The sequence below is a fragment of the Lathyrus oleraceus genome, chromosome 5, assembly GCF_024323335.1.
Source record: "Lathyrus oleraceus cultivar Zhongwan6 chromosome 5, CAAS_Psat_ZW6_1.0, whole genome shotgun sequence".
In the NCBI taxonomy this organism is placed as follows: domain Eukaryota; kingdom Viridiplantae; phylum Streptophyta; class Magnoliopsida; order Fabales; family Fabaceae; genus Lathyrus; species Lathyrus oleraceus.
In genome coordinates, this window is record NC_066583.1 from 252,775,345 (window position 1) to 252,790,740 (window position 15,396).

Genomic DNA, 15,396 nt, shown 5'->3' on the forward strand with positions numbered 1-15,396 from the left:
ATATATATATATATATATATATATATATATATATATATATATATATATATATATATATATATATATATATATATATATATATATATATATATATATATATATATATATATATATATATATATATATATATATATATATATATAGAGAGAGAGAGAGAGAGAGAGAGAGAGAGAGAGAGAGAGAGAGAGAGAGAGAGAGAGAGAGAGAGAGAGAGAGAGAGAGAGAGAGAGAGAGAGAGAGAGAGAGAGAGAGAGAGAGAGAGAGAGAGAGAGAGAGAGAGAGAGAGAGAGAGAGAGAGAGAGAGAGAGAGAGAGAGAGAGAGAGAGAGAGAGAGAGAGAGAGAGAGAGAGAGAGAGAGAGAGAGAGAGAGAGATGAAAATTAATGTGATCGTCAATCACAACCCTTTATTTCTCATTCGTTGTTGGGTGATTTGGAAATCTCGTAACGAAGAATCCATCAAGGACAACAGTCGCTCTCTCGGAAATATTTTTAGCCAAATAGTTACTCTTTCACAAACCCCTAGACCTATGTCTTAACACTCACCCCTAGAGAATGTGATAAAAGTCAATGTAAATGGTAGTTCTATTAGTAATTCAGGGCCATCCGAATTTGGTGGTCTTTTGAGAAACTCTTATGGAGGTTGGATCATATATTTTGCAGGAAGTTGTGGTTTCACCTCTAATATTAATATCAACCCTTAAACCATTTCTCATGGTCTTGATATTGTTTGGAATCATGGTTTTAGAAATGTGGTTTGCGAGTCTATCTCTCAAAAGCTTATGAGATTTATCCAAAAGGGTGTGCCTTCTACTAATCCTTATTCATAAAGAGTGATAACTTGTCCTTGTTCACACTTACGAGAAAAGAATACTAATGTTGATTGACTTGCTAAATTATGAGTCTCGTCCTTTCGGAAATTAAGAGTGTTTTCTGTTTATCTCTATTCTTTAATTAATATCTATTTAATCGGTTATATGAAAACTCAATTTTCAAGAACTTAATTTTTTTCTATTGATAAAAAAGTAAAAGAGTTAAGAGGTTAAAGGTGGTTCGCTGTTAATATAAAATAGTTTTACACCATCGTCCAATATAATTATAAAATTCAACCATATTATATCAGTATTTTAAAATTAAAAGTGTGATTTGAAAGAATTCACGTATTTTATTGCTTGACAATGTAAAAATATTTTACATTGTTAGTGTGTATTCTTTTTCTTAAGAGCTAATATATATATATATATATATATATATATATATATATATATATATATATATATATATATATATATATATATATATATATATATATATATATATATATATATATATATTATTTTTCCTTGATATTTTTTAGACAAACCAAAATAATTTATAATTTTTTTATTATTAATAAAATTATTCATCTTTTTCATCTATTTGTTTTCTAAAATAAATAATTAAAAATATAAACGTATATTGAAATTATTAGTACATTAGTTAAACAATTCTTATCTTTTTGTCAAGAATTATATTTTATAGGAAACTTATTTTTCTACCAAGACTGAAAAAAAAATGAAAAAAAAAGTATAAAGGAGAAAAAGTGTGATAAACCAAAATTCGCATGCTACGCACGTGTATCTTTCTTCCCAAAGCGCTCTGTTCTGAACTTGAGCAACATCATTTTCACATCAACAAACCATGGCATTCTTGTTGAACAAATCAACCCTAGCTTCTCATTTTCGATCCACATCTCAGGTATTCATTCTATTCAAATTACACATCGAATCCTAATCATTTCCATTTCATAATAACTTGGAATTTTGTTTTTTCATCTCTGATTCATTATTGTCTTAAATCGAAAGCAGAAAATCGAAGATCCCGTTTCCCTCTCGCGCCGTCAGTTCCATGTTGAACCCGGGACTCGTGAAAAAGCTGTAAGCTTCTACTTTTCCATTTTTTGTTTTTACCTAATTTTCTCTCGATTTAGGGCTTCTAGGTTACGGATTTCATTATAAATTACTTCGATTTAACCTTATATTAACCCAAATAATTTGTTGATTTTTTTATGTATATCACTTAGTAGGCATCATTTTTGTGATTTCTTTTATTTGCTGCAGCTCTTGGCAGAAGATTCAGCTCTCAAGCCATTCAAATCATATAAGCAGAGTGTAAAAAAGCTCCGGAAAATTGGGGATGTTTTAACTATTGTTGTTGTTGCAGGTATGCTATCTTCAATCCTTCTTTTGATAAAATAAATGCGGGTTTAGGGATTTGTAGCACGGATACCTCGAACACGACCCCGACACTGACACGGTGACACCAGTAATAATTTGAAAATTTGGATAAATTAAACTTAATCACAAGTGTCGGTGCAAGTGTTCCACACGGACACGAACACTGACACATCTTTTTCAGAGGTGTCGGTGCTACATAGGTGACAGAAAATTAGATGATTTTGATGTGAAGTGATGAAACCATGGCTTTGGTTTGTCATTAAAGTTTTCTAAAGGAGTCTGAAATCTGAAGCTAAAACATTTGAATGGGCCAAGGTTATTAATGGTGTATGGCATTTGATGGCCAAATAAGATGTTTGACATTAGCAAAATCCTTAGGAATTTGGAAATCCAGTATGCTTCTGTAGTTTAATTATTAATACAAGATTACTTCAAAAATAATTGGGGTTACCGAATCTCATAGATTATTAAAATTACACTATTTGGATATTTTTCTAAAAATAATGCATTGCGGGGGATGTGATTCTCTTTAATCCCGAGGGTGCATTCTTGATACATGATATTATCACAGCCAGTTTATGATTGAATCAATTGGTCATTTTTCTTACCAGTTATATGGTTCCTTTTTACATCAATAATTTCCTCATATTTTAGCAGCTTCATTAGTCACCAATATAATCACTTCCATAATTGTTGAAATTCTTAACTGTACATCTCGTTGGTTTTGAAGTTCTACAATTGGGGTACCCAGTCGAGTAGGAGGTACCCAGTAGTTCCTCATCGAGTAGTATGAGGTTCCAAGTCGAGTATTTAAGTGACGTAGTTCTTCCTCCCTGATAGCTAGCTTTTAAGTAAAGGTTTCCAAGTGCTTGGATACTTATCAGTTGGTATGAGAGCTGGTTCCCGGTGGTTCGGGAAGGGCTACTTTCAGAGAGGCTGACTGGAAAGGCAGAGTAATCAATGTAGAGTGCAGTCACCGAGATATCGGCGTTCCCAAGCATAGCTATAATAGGGACTTGGATATTATGGGGTCTCCAAGTCCCACGTATGAGATGTTCGGTGGAGCATTTTAGTAGTTTAGTTGTCCCCCCTTAAAAGTTAGCTGTTAAGGGAGGGTTCTCCAAGTGTTTGAATTGAATAAATGAGTCTATTCCTATAATAATCACTACATTGTTGACAAAATAACCTTGTATTTACTGCCAGTTAATATGTTTCAAATGTTTCTTACTTTTGTAAGGAAAGGTTTTGCTTAAAGTTGAATTCTCAGTTACTACACATTGATGGACACATTTCCCCGTCTTTGACATTGTCTACAACATAGTCAGTAATAGATGTTACTAATAACATTGAAACAGCGTTCTTGATTGACCTTATGGTGTAATTAATTTGATCCATATGTGTCGTCACTTTTATGAAGTAATAGTTAATACCTTTTTGTGTAATGTCACTTTTATGAAGTAATAGTTGATACCTTTTTGTGTTGGTCTAATATCACACATTTTAGTTCCTATCCGGTTGTATATTGCCAATTGTGCTTTGACTAGGAACTGCCTCTGTTTTTCTAGTTAATGCTAGACTCTGGCTTAAATATGATAAAATGGGTTAATTCAGATTTGATTTTACTTCCTGTGACTTATTGTGCCATACTTCTACTGTTTCACTTTTCAACATTGACTGATATTTTGTGATGTTTCAGGATGCTGTTATGAAATATATGTCAAGGCTTCTACGAGAGAAGAGGCTCGCAAACAGTAGTGTTCTGAAAGTGCAGAATGAGATGAACATTTGGATGTCAGTTTTTTTTACATTGTTTTTTTATGGCAACAATTTGGATGTTATGATAGCCATGTTAAAATAAACTGAAAGCACTAGAACCCTAATATTGCTTGTGCATGAGTAGTTTTTTCACCACTCAAGATGTGCGCGTTCTGATAATATTGATTGCCGGATCATAGTCGAGAGAGTAGTTGTGGAGTGTGTTATTTATTGTGATTCTGTAGTCAAGCTTTCACTTAAATGTTCTATGAATCTGGTGATCATATAGTAACTTACTGCTGAGCAAAGATCTTTTGCCAGTTTCTTTTATCTCGAATTTTTCATGTTTGGGAGCTAGATTTCCATTAGTCTGGCTATTCTTCATGAGAATGGTTAGTAAATGAACAATAGCCCTTGTTACACATTTAGTCTCTATACATATATTTACTGGGTTTTTTTACGGTATCAAGTTTACTGTTTTTTAAAATCGATTAAATATGACTTCGTTATGTGGCTCTATTAGTGTGAATAGCACACACAGGCTTGATTCAAATCTTGAAGGTTTTTGATTTGAATCATTAGAAAGCTTGATTTGAATAATTTTTGACAATCAATTTTTGGATTTTTGTTCTAGTTGTGTGATTCTAATCGTATTTCTTGACTCGAATTATGAAGTGCAAATTATGGGTTTTAAGTTCTTGATCTGTGTAGGAGTGTAATTGGTTTGGTTTGTATTGGTTTTTGGTTAAAAAATTGTCTTAATTGACAAGATTTTCATTGGTTTGGTTTTGGTTTTGGTTTGGTTTTTAGTGTTCTTTAAAATTAGATCCTCGGTTTGGTTTGGTTTGATTGATTAGTTTGCAATCCTTTTTTTCAGACATTATATTTATCTGTATATTCTCTGATATTATTTTTTAAGCGTATTTTATGTTATTATTTTTTCAAATAATATATTTTATATAATATATTTCATACTCTTCTTTTCAAATAATTTACAAGTTATTAATCCATACAAAATATTGATATGATTTTCATTTTATTATGAAATAAGTTCATTATCGAATATAAAAGTTGACACTTGGCATGAGAAGGTTGGGAAGAGAGTTGGAAGCTTAACACACAAATCAACATGTTTTACACTTTAAACACATATAAATACTATTTTGTAACAAGACTAGATGGAAATTCGTTGAATAAGAATAAATAAAAAAATGTTAAAAAAAAAATATAAAAATTAAAGAGAACTTGAACATGAATAAGACAACAATAATCTATAAGAATGTATGTGGTGAGAGAAATAGTGGCGGCAGACAACCATAATAGTAGTTTGGTGAGAGTAAGTATTGAAACGAAGGAAGTGTAAACAAAGATGGATAAGAATTGAACCGATACAAATTTTAGACTTAATATAGGACTAAATAAAAGATTAAGTAGGTGTTTATAGTCATTAGTCGCTTCATCGGCTTGATGATTCTTAAAAACTAAAATTGAGAATTGAACCAAACCACATTGATTTGATTTGATTTTTGAACCAAATAAAAAAACAATCATTTTTTTGTTTGATTTGAATTATTGATTTAATTGGTTTTTTCTAATCCACTTATACCCCTAAATATGTGCAGAATGTGAATTATCAATTAGATCTATTTCACTAAATCTCCCAAATCAAGACCTAAGTGATTGTTTCAAGCCATACATTGATTTTTTTTAAAAGACACACTTGTCTGTCCCCCTAAGCAACAAACCAGGCGGTTGCTCCATATACACCTTCTCTTATAAATAACTATGCAAGAAAGCATTCTTCACATCTAATTAAAACAAAAGCCATTGGTGCTTGGCGGTAAGAGATATAATAATACAAATAGATGAAAGTTTAGTCACAGGGAAAAAACATCAGTATAATCAACTCCATATGTTAAAACATATCTTTTAGCAACTACCTGTCCATTATCTGAATCATTATCTCATTCTACTCGAATTATTATTTTTGTTCCTGACTTGAATCTTAAGGTTATTTTTTTCCTTTTAATTTTTTGCATAATCTCAAGCACATATATAACCATAATTCTTTCTCTCTCTACACAAAATATTTCATTCATTACACATTTTCACACCTTTTGAAAAAACTTTGAGTTTTCTCATTCACACAAAACACCTTTTCTCAAATAAACTTAAAGAAAAACGTTTGCGCACATTATTTTCTTGGGCCTTTGGAGTTTGTTGTGAGATTGCATATGCAATTATTCATCTTCAACCACCAACATTCACCATTTTTGTTTGGTTTAGCTTCTCAACTCTTGGAGTGTGAGGTTTGTTAAGAGAAGGATTTAGGAGCTAACATATATGAAGTCTTGAGTTTTTTAGATTGACAAATCAAGTAGTGGTTGTATAGTTGGGTTTGACAATCCAGCTAGGAGAAAGAAGGTTTTCTTTTCTCCAAGAAATCTTTGGTAGAATTGAGTAAAGGTTGCTACAGTCGAAGTTAGAGTTTCTAGTTCAGATATATCAAAGGCTCGAACAAGAGACTGGTAAGGCCGAGTCATGGTCCCTGCAGACAGATGCTCAAGGCAGAATTCTTTGGAAGGTGAAATATCAAGATCGAGTGAAGATCTTTTAGGGATCAACATCATCAGTATATTAATCAAAAGAGAGGATTAGGATTGAAGCTACTTATTTTAAATTTCAGCATTATCGTGAATCATCTGATTGTATTAAACAAACGTTGTAAACAATTGTCATAGTGGAAGACTAACGAGTTTTCAATGGTTTACCATTGGAGAACTAATTAAGCGCTACCGAGGATAAATGCACTGAACCAGGCTAAATCTGGTGCACAATCTCTCTTTCCCTGTCTCATTTAACTTTCCGCATAGATTTACATGTTTAGGCTTTATCATTTTTCTAGAAATTGCATCCTACTAGGTTTTATTACCATATAAAGATTTCTGTGTAAATTTGGTTTGTGCTAGACTAAGTCTCTAAAGAATCTTCTTGGAGTTTATATGTGTAAACTTTATTCGTATAATTCTTAAACAATTAAATAAATTCGAATTACACATCTCTTGTGAATCAGAATTAGATTAATTGTCATATTGATTCTTTAACTTTATTCATCTATCTTACATATTATTTTCTGAGTATAAGTGTAAATCGTGAAACCACTTCAATTGCAAATTTTGTAAACTCCAATGCAAATCATTTTTATAAAAACTCGGGTTTTAGAAAGGAATTTTTGAAACTGGTTTTGGGGGAATGTTCTATTTAACCTCCCTTCTGGACCGTTCTACACTCATATTTCACCCAACATGTAGATCGCAACAGGTATGCTAAAAATAATGCTAATTCAAAGTTTTCAGGAGATGATTCCATGTAAAGCTTAAAGCCGGTCACAACTACTTATGTTAGTCGTCTGGAATGCAATAAGCAGTGGTTGACCCACTTGGTTAAATTTCTCCTTTAATTTATGCACAACATACACACTACTTATGTAATGTAACGACATTTCCTTGAGTAATTAATAAACATTTTCTTTTTGCTAAACTCTTTTTCTTTGTGATCATAATGAATAACCCCAAGTCTAGGGTGTTACAAACATTTTACAAGTATAACTAAAGCTCTAAGGGTGCTGTCTTAAATGATTAAATCGTACAACCAAATCAATAAAAACTCCATAGTGCAAAAGCGCATGTAAAGGAAACAAACCACAAAGAGGCAATAAATGGGCTCACCTCTCTCTGGATAGCTAGCCACTCCAAAGACCGCAGTGAATCCCATCACGTCAACCTCAAACCTAGTCTTCACACGGGGGAAGGAAAGAGGTATCGACCCTTAGCTAGACATGACCTTAGAGACTTCCAATAAAAATCTGAGTTTAACCTCGAGAAACATAGCTATCTCTGAGGTAAACAGACTCATGGTCATGCATAAACACCATAATAGGTAAAAATAATAGCAAAAAATGAAATTGAATATATACGTTGTCATACATGAACCATGCAACTTACATGCACATCAAGGCACACTGAGTAGGAGCCACCTGGAAATAAAAAGTAAATGGATTATGCATCTAGCTAATCCCCAAGGGAGGTTGACTTTACATCCATCAACGATTGATTAGGACTAATCTGCTTGCTTAATATGCACCGAGGATAAAAATGTTCCACCTGTTGCAAGGAATTTTCAAATGACTCGTGCACGATAGGGAAAAAGTTCTCCACCAACTTCAAATACTCCTTAAGTAATGCAAGATTCTTATGAGACATTTCCCTATGACTGTTTTCAAGCTTCTTTTAACCTTGTTGAGTATTTTTCAAAGATCCCTCAAGCTCATCTACCCTCTTACGGGAAGGACCCAGTTCCTAATTTTCCTCACTAAGGGTGGCCTCGATAGTAGAGAGTGTTGTATGAGTAGAATTAAAAGCCTTACTTTATTCGTCACTTCTTGCGCGAGGGACTTCATATTATCAACCAGTGTACTAGGGCATCTAACGGTTTCCATGAAGCTTCCATTTCAAGAAAGGAGGTAGAAACTTACTAAAGCTCCTCTAGATAACAATCTCGCTTAATGGTAAGAGTCTTGACACCCCCTTTTGAATCACCTATTTTCTTGGAAAATATGGTATGATATGAAGACTTCTCCATGCCCAACATCACCAAAGGCAGAGACGGCTGATGCCTGGTGAGTATAGTAGGTCTGATCAAATAGTTCCTCTTTATAGTTGTGAGTTCCCTGAGTCCTCAACGCACATGCACACACACACACACACACACACACATACACACACACACACACACACGTACACACACACACACACACACACACACATATATATATATATATATATATATATATATATATATATATATATATATATATATATATATATATATATAGAGAGAGAGAGAGAGAGAGAGAGAGAGATCTAATACGATAACACAAGAGTGGACTTATAAGGTTATCACTACGACGTCCAAGTCAGTTAGAGAGTACAAGATGAGTGAAGTGAAATCATGAGATCATAAAGTGTACCTTAAGTCTCATGTGTGTCAATTATATATGACATATAATTTTATTTGAGTTTTGAATTGTTGGGCTTAATATTTAGATCTTACCCATACTAGGCCTTTTGCCAACCCATAATTATTGTGATTCTCTTAATAGGGAATCTTCTCTTGATGGATCTTCCTTCAATGCTCTTTTTTCTGATGATGATGCTGGAAATGATCAGATCATCAATTTTGCGCCCGCTCCCTCCATAGGAACAAGGGATTCAACTCCGTGGATCTATGTCTTTGCAGGTATAAAACTGATAAATAATTGATCCCTAACCATCATAATGTTTTGATGATAACAAAATTATTAACAATAATGTATGAAAAAGTCGGTGGTAACCAAAATAAAATTATACAAGGTCTCCAACGATGACAATAAACTTGAAGACACTAAGCCTCATCAAGCCAAAGCTTTAAAGTCCATCATAATGCAAATTTTACTGATATATGTAGAAAGAAATCAGTGTCATAAAATAATGTTCAAGACTCGTGCAATGCCTATAATATATAAATATCAACTGTTAAGTGATGGTAAATACATTGAAGATATCTCAAGTTGTATCAAGTCAAGGTCTTTGGAAGATGTTAAAGTCAAAGATAATAATGTCAATACCTAAAGCTTCAAAGTAAGCTAGTATAGTCATGTCAGGTTGAACGAACTGTGTATTGTAAAGGCACAAGGAAATTCTTAGAATAACTATGGTAAAAATCACACACACATACACACACATACACACACACACGCACACACACACACACACACACACACACACACACACACACATAAAAACCAAGAGACACCTATCTTTATTTTCATAAAATCACCATTAAATCTCTTTTAGGTATACCTAGTTGTCAAAGGATTGTCCGATTGATTATGACAACTTTTTGAACTGTCTAATCGATTATATCATTGGCCTAATCGGTTAGATGGTGATGAAATACTTCTATAATTTTTCCTTAGTGCCTTTAAGAGTGTTCTTGTGCCTAAAGATAATATATTTGTTCTGAGTAAAATGGGGATTAATTTTAATTTATCAAGAGTGCATTATCTCTTGAGTAAATAATTATTTTATTGTTTGGTTAGGAGCTAAGCCGTAAAAACCCTGCTTGTTTTTTTGGGAGATTTCATGGAAGTTCTCTGTTTGATTCATGAAGATCAACCGGTGAAAATATCCATAAAAGTTCCTGAGTTCAGCCTAGTGTAAAAGCTCAGAAGGTTCGATATTAGCATAGTGTAAAATATCAGTTCAGTTCAATATCAAACCAATGTAAAATCTTGGAGACTTCATCTTGGTTAGAGTTCAGCCTAGTATAATAGCTCAGTTCGGTTTGTGGTTAGCTTGATATAAAATCTCGATTCGGTTTGGAGGATAGCCAGTTGAAAACTTGATGCTTGTCGTGACTATATATAAAATATAGTCTATCGGGTACTTGACGGCAAGTGCACAGTCCAATCGCTTTAGTTTTAAAAGATATCGATCCCACAGGAACCTATGGTCAAACTAGTGTTACTAACGTCACTATGTTTAGCTAAGGGAATGATTAGTAGAAGTTCGGGTGCAGAATAGTAAATCTAAGGGAAATTTAGTTTTAAGAAAGAATTGATGGAAGGAATCAGTATGCAACGCATTAATTGTCAGGGATTCGATAAGTCACCGGTGAATAGTTTAAATGCCAAATATCTCTCAGTAGAAAATATTTATTTAAAAAGCTTTATCTCACACTCTCGTGATTGTTGTTCGGCCTATAACTTTAAGTCAGAATGTACGCTCTCATTGTCCCATTTGAAGTTAAAATTACTTTTTGAAAATAAATAAGTTCTAATTGCTTTTAAAGTGCTCTCGTTGTTTTTAAACTCAATGCCTAATTTTTACTATCCAGCTCGAGCCTCACGCTCTCGCGATTGTTGGTTCTCACCTTAGTTAATTTCCCACTCTCGTGGCAAAATCGTATTAAATAGCTTCTCACGCTTTTGTGATAAAGTTAATTAAATTTAAATTAAAAACTTTAGCCTAAAAGATTGTTTGAGAAAAAGAATTTTCACCGGTTATTATTAAATCCCATCTAATTAAATTGTTACATACCGATACCGGTAATTTAGCCGGACATGTTAAATAAAGCAAACACGGAGCATAAACAAATCAACATTGCGGCAAACATGATTATAATAATAATTGGGCAATAATAATAATAGTTTAATAAAAACCTGGCAATTGAAGTAATAGAGTATGGCGAATCTTGGAGTACTTGAGCAGTCCTCCACAAGTCGGTAGGATTCTGCTTCTTCAATACAATTGCTTACTAAATTAAATAAAGTGTAGTAGTTCCCCGGTGTAGAAAACTACTACTATGGCTAACTGGAAAACGAAAAGGAAAAGGGAAAAAGGAAATTCTAAAAAGAATGGAAAATGAACTGAGGCAACGGAAACAAAATTGCTGAAAAGAAAATAACTAAAAAGCTAGAATGCTGTAAAAAAATCAATTGCAGAGCGTAAGTGTAGCTTTCTAATTTTTTCCAACTTTGGTCCTTTATATAGTGCCTTCATAGGTCTTGGCGGTTGAGAAATTTAAGGAAGACTGGTTGAATGAGGAATCCACGGGGGAGTCTTGCTGTTGGAGAGAATTTAGGCACGTTTGGGTGCCTCTGGCTGACTGTTTCAAAGCGTAAAATCTGGCCGTGTGACGCTCGTCATGGGCCTGTGACGGTCGTCACAGGCTGGGTCGTGACGGTCGTCATGAAGCTTGTGACGGTCGTCACATCAACAATTTCTGCATTTTGGTTTTCTGCTTTTTCCTGTGCTTTCTCATCTGTTTCTTCTTCTTTTTCTTCCTTTTCTATATTTTGCTCATTAATGCTTGGAGATTTAAATACATGCAAAAACAACTCGAATACTTGCGGAATAATCGGAATATTAATTAAAATGGTATGATCTTTGAGTGTAAATCAAGGCAAATATCTGATGCATTTTCGCGTTATCAAACTCCCATAAACTTGAACCTTTGCTTGTCCTCAAGCAAATATAATTTGAAAACAAAGTTAAACGCGAATACATTACCCATTCGTACGTGGTTGTCAGGTGGATTGTTAAGATGTCTGATATTCGAGCAAAACACTAAAGGTACTGTGACGACACGAGCATTAAGCTTTAGCGTAGATCTCTCCTTTGCACAAGCCAGTTCGAATCATGCTATTATAGCTCAACCTAGTGTCTCTCATTCCTATTTCATCCAGTTTCATTCTAGCGCAATCACATTAAGCCCTTTGCCTCCGCACGCACTTAGTGAAGTAGCCGATTAGTGACTTTGATCCTTTTCTTAGCACGTGGGTCTGGTACACTAGTGCGGTACCCCTTTTTATATCCCCTTTTTGAAGGTTGTGGGGGATCGAGCCGTAGTTCGCCCTACCGAGTCCAGTACCAGGTACCTCTGGACCAACCAACTGGGGTTTCTGTTCTTTCTTTTTGTATATCTTTGCAACCTTTTGTATGGTTCGTTTATCAATCTCTTGATAGTAACAGTATGAAGGAAATTCTTAATTTATAGGAATCAAACACTTATATTCATCGGCTCTCCATGTGGTTTGCGCTTGAGACGGTGCTGACTGCTAGTATAAACTACTAGGGGTTAATCTAGAATGGAGACTTAAGGTGTCGGTATAATGGTTATTCAAACTGATCTCGTAGAAGTGAGGGATCTAGGGTGTCGGAACGGTATCAATCTTGTTAGATCTTTCTCAGTTTTCCTAACAAAACCTCTGCAAGACAACCTATATACTCGTAGGGTATGTATTTAATCTTAAGGAGGAAATTTTTTTTTGTTATGCCAAAATGTGTATAAATGATCGATAAGGACAAACAAAATTTTTTGTATTAGCTGAAAATACTAACAATAGAAACAAGTAGAGGAGTGATAGGGATTTCCTCCCATATTTAATCAATGCATTGTCCTCAATGCGACAGTATACAGAATAAAAAGAAGGAAAATAATGTCACTACTCGTCGTTACGCTGCTGGCTTCCGCGTGCTCTGGCTCTTGCTCTTGCGCGCTCACCTCTTCCTCGCTGGGTAGGATCCAACCCTACATGCTGAGTGTACTCCTGGATGGCATCTACGCAATATGTCAGGGCACTCATCTGGTCAGAAAGCTCCGCCATCCCCTGATCATGCCAGTTTGCATAATCGTGCTGATCCCACTGTATTTGCTGGATCGCTTGCATCATTTCCGTCTGGCGTTCTTCCATTCTTTGGTTGTGTCGCAGCATCTCGACGTAGATGTTTTCCATGGAGGCGGGTCTTTGCCCGCTTCTTCGCTGTCCTCGGGAAGATGTCTCTGCAGGGTGCTCTTGAGGTGGTTGAGGCATGCCTCGGTCAAGCTCCTCCTCAACTTCATCTGCTCCATTACCAGGATTTCCTTCATTTGCCTCGGGGGAATCTAGATCAAAAATCCAATTCGCCATATCTTTCGGATATGTGCGGTTCCTGTTGGGCATGATGATGCTTCGAACTATCTTGTTTCTGACAACAGGATGGTACTTCCCGCCGTCTCTCGTTTTGATCGGGTGTGAAGCACGGCAGTAGTCGATGTCGAGGAATTCGGCTGGCAAAGCTGGCAAGTTGGCTAGCCTATCTCTTATATTCAAGCCTAATGCTATGGAGGTGATGATTCCCCCAAAACAAAACGCCTGGCCACCTCTCATGCACACAGCCTGGATGTTGGCTAGTAGGAAATGAGTGACATTGAACGTAATTGGGGCAAACACACAGTGAAGAAGGAAAAGTTCCTTGGAGTTTACCTTATGATTGCTGACTCTTCCAAAAACTGTGTGTCCCAGGACTCGGTGGAAATATCTAATGGCTGGGTTGTGAATATATGTTGTGTTAAGCGTATCCCAGCTCATGGCGTTCATGTTGGTGAGGTTGTGCCAAACTTGAAATGCTATCTCTGACCATCCGTCAGGGATACAATAGTGAATTCCTTATCCATGTCGGAAACCAAGCATTCTCGCTATCTGAGTTTGATTTAGGGAATACTCGGTTCTGAACATTCTAAATGTGGCGACTCCGGTGAGATACTGACTTGCGCCAGGTGGTGTAATATAGGAGTAGGAGCTCAGAAATTCCAGGGTCAGCGCTTCGTAGGTTGGTTGCGGTGTGGTACACAGTTGCGTCAAGCTGGAGTTTGTTAGCATCCACTCCACGCCCTCCAAAAGTCCTAACTCTGTCAGGCATTCAATATCAACATACCTCGTGGCTTGGACTGAGCGTTGGTAGAACTTGAGGTAATTGTCTCTTTGGTGTTCACCGGCTTCTCCATTTCTGAATACGGCGGTTGAGAGGTCGGGAGTAGCTCTGTCTTGACGGACCATTGATACGATTTATGAAACTTTTGGTGTTGGTGGGTGAGATGGAATATTGTGAGTTACACGCTTGAAAAAAAAAGGTAAAGAATTGAATAATGGAGAGCAGAATGGTATGAGTGTGGTGACTGATGAGGAAGAATAGAGGAAGAGCGCCTACATTTATAGGCGAGATCTCTAGATTTCGTGACGGTCGTCACAGGGGTGTGACGGTCGTCACGCGCAACGGGTGCGTAACGGTCGTCTGCAACGGTCAGGTGCTTGTAACGGTCATTTGCATGCCGTGTGACGATCGTGGTAGATCCGTGACGGTCGTCACGTCTGTGAGATGGGCGTCACACTATATGTGACGGTCGTCACACGCTGATTTTCAATTTTCTCATCAAAGGTTGCAGCAGTTTTAATTTCAGTAGCATATGATAACAATATAATATGATAACTAAGCAATTGAATTTAAAAGCATAAATGAATAGATAAATAAATATAGAAGCATAAATAAATGAGTAGCAATTGAATTAATAGATTGAAGTTAAATGTAAGATAGAAGAAAAAAAATAATAGTAACGATAACAGAGCATTAAACAAAAGTAATAAAATAAATGAACAAAGGTAATAAAATAAATGTGCTCCCTCCCCACACAAAACAAAGCAGTGTCCTCATTGCTTAGTGCGAATAGGAGAAATCAGTGGTCAGTAGTATTAGCCACGATTTTGTCCCAATGCAGCTACAACCTGGTTCAGGTGATGAAACTGCTCGACGGCTATATCCATAAGGCCTAAGATATCAAAGCGCATGATCTTTATCTCTTCTTTCACAATTGTGATGTCAACATGGAAATCATTCAGTCGGGTAAGAAACATGGCAAGATTATCAGCATATGGTGGAGGAACCAGTTCATCAATGTTATAGTAGTTGGGAGGTGTTTCAGGGTCAGATTCTTCCACATGGATATGGTCATTGATATACTCATATTTAGGCGGTGTCTCGGGAGGTGAAGGTGGATCAATAAGGTGTT

At 35.6% G+C, this 15,396-nt stretch overlaps 1 protein-coding gene across 1 annotated transcript; it reads left to right on the forward strand.

The window, feature by feature from the left end:
- The first annotated feature begins 1,513 nt into the window (after window positions 1-1,513).
- Window positions 1,514-4,299, forward strand: LOC127083593 (succinate dehydrogenase subunit 7B, mitochondrial). Its single transcript, XM_051023904.1, has 4 exons — window positions 1,514-1,735; window positions 1,846-1,914; window positions 2,098-2,200; window positions 3,911-4,299. Exons 1-4 carry the CDS (start codon window positions 1,679-1,681, stop codon window positions 3,967-3,969), a joined length of 288 nt encoding a protein of 95 aa, XP_050879861.1. The 5' UTR covers window positions 1,514-1,678; the 3' UTR covers window positions 3,970-4,299.
- The last annotated feature ends 11,097 nt before the right edge of the window (window positions 4,300-15,396 follow it).

Bases quoted from the DNA above. Each gene is read 5' to 3' on its own strand.
- LOC127083593 (XM_051023904.1), top strand. From the start codon at position 1,679: ATGGCATTCTTGTTGAACAAATCAACCCTAGCTTCTCATTTTCGATCC. The intron at 1,736-1,845 runs GTATTCATTCTA...AATCGAAAGCAG, and splicing joins ATTTTCGATCCACATCTCAG to AAAATCGAAGATCCCGTTTC. The intron at 2,201-3,910 runs GTATGCTATCTT...GTGATGTTTCAG, and splicing joins AACTATTGTTGTTGTTGCAG to GATGCTGTTATGAAATATAT.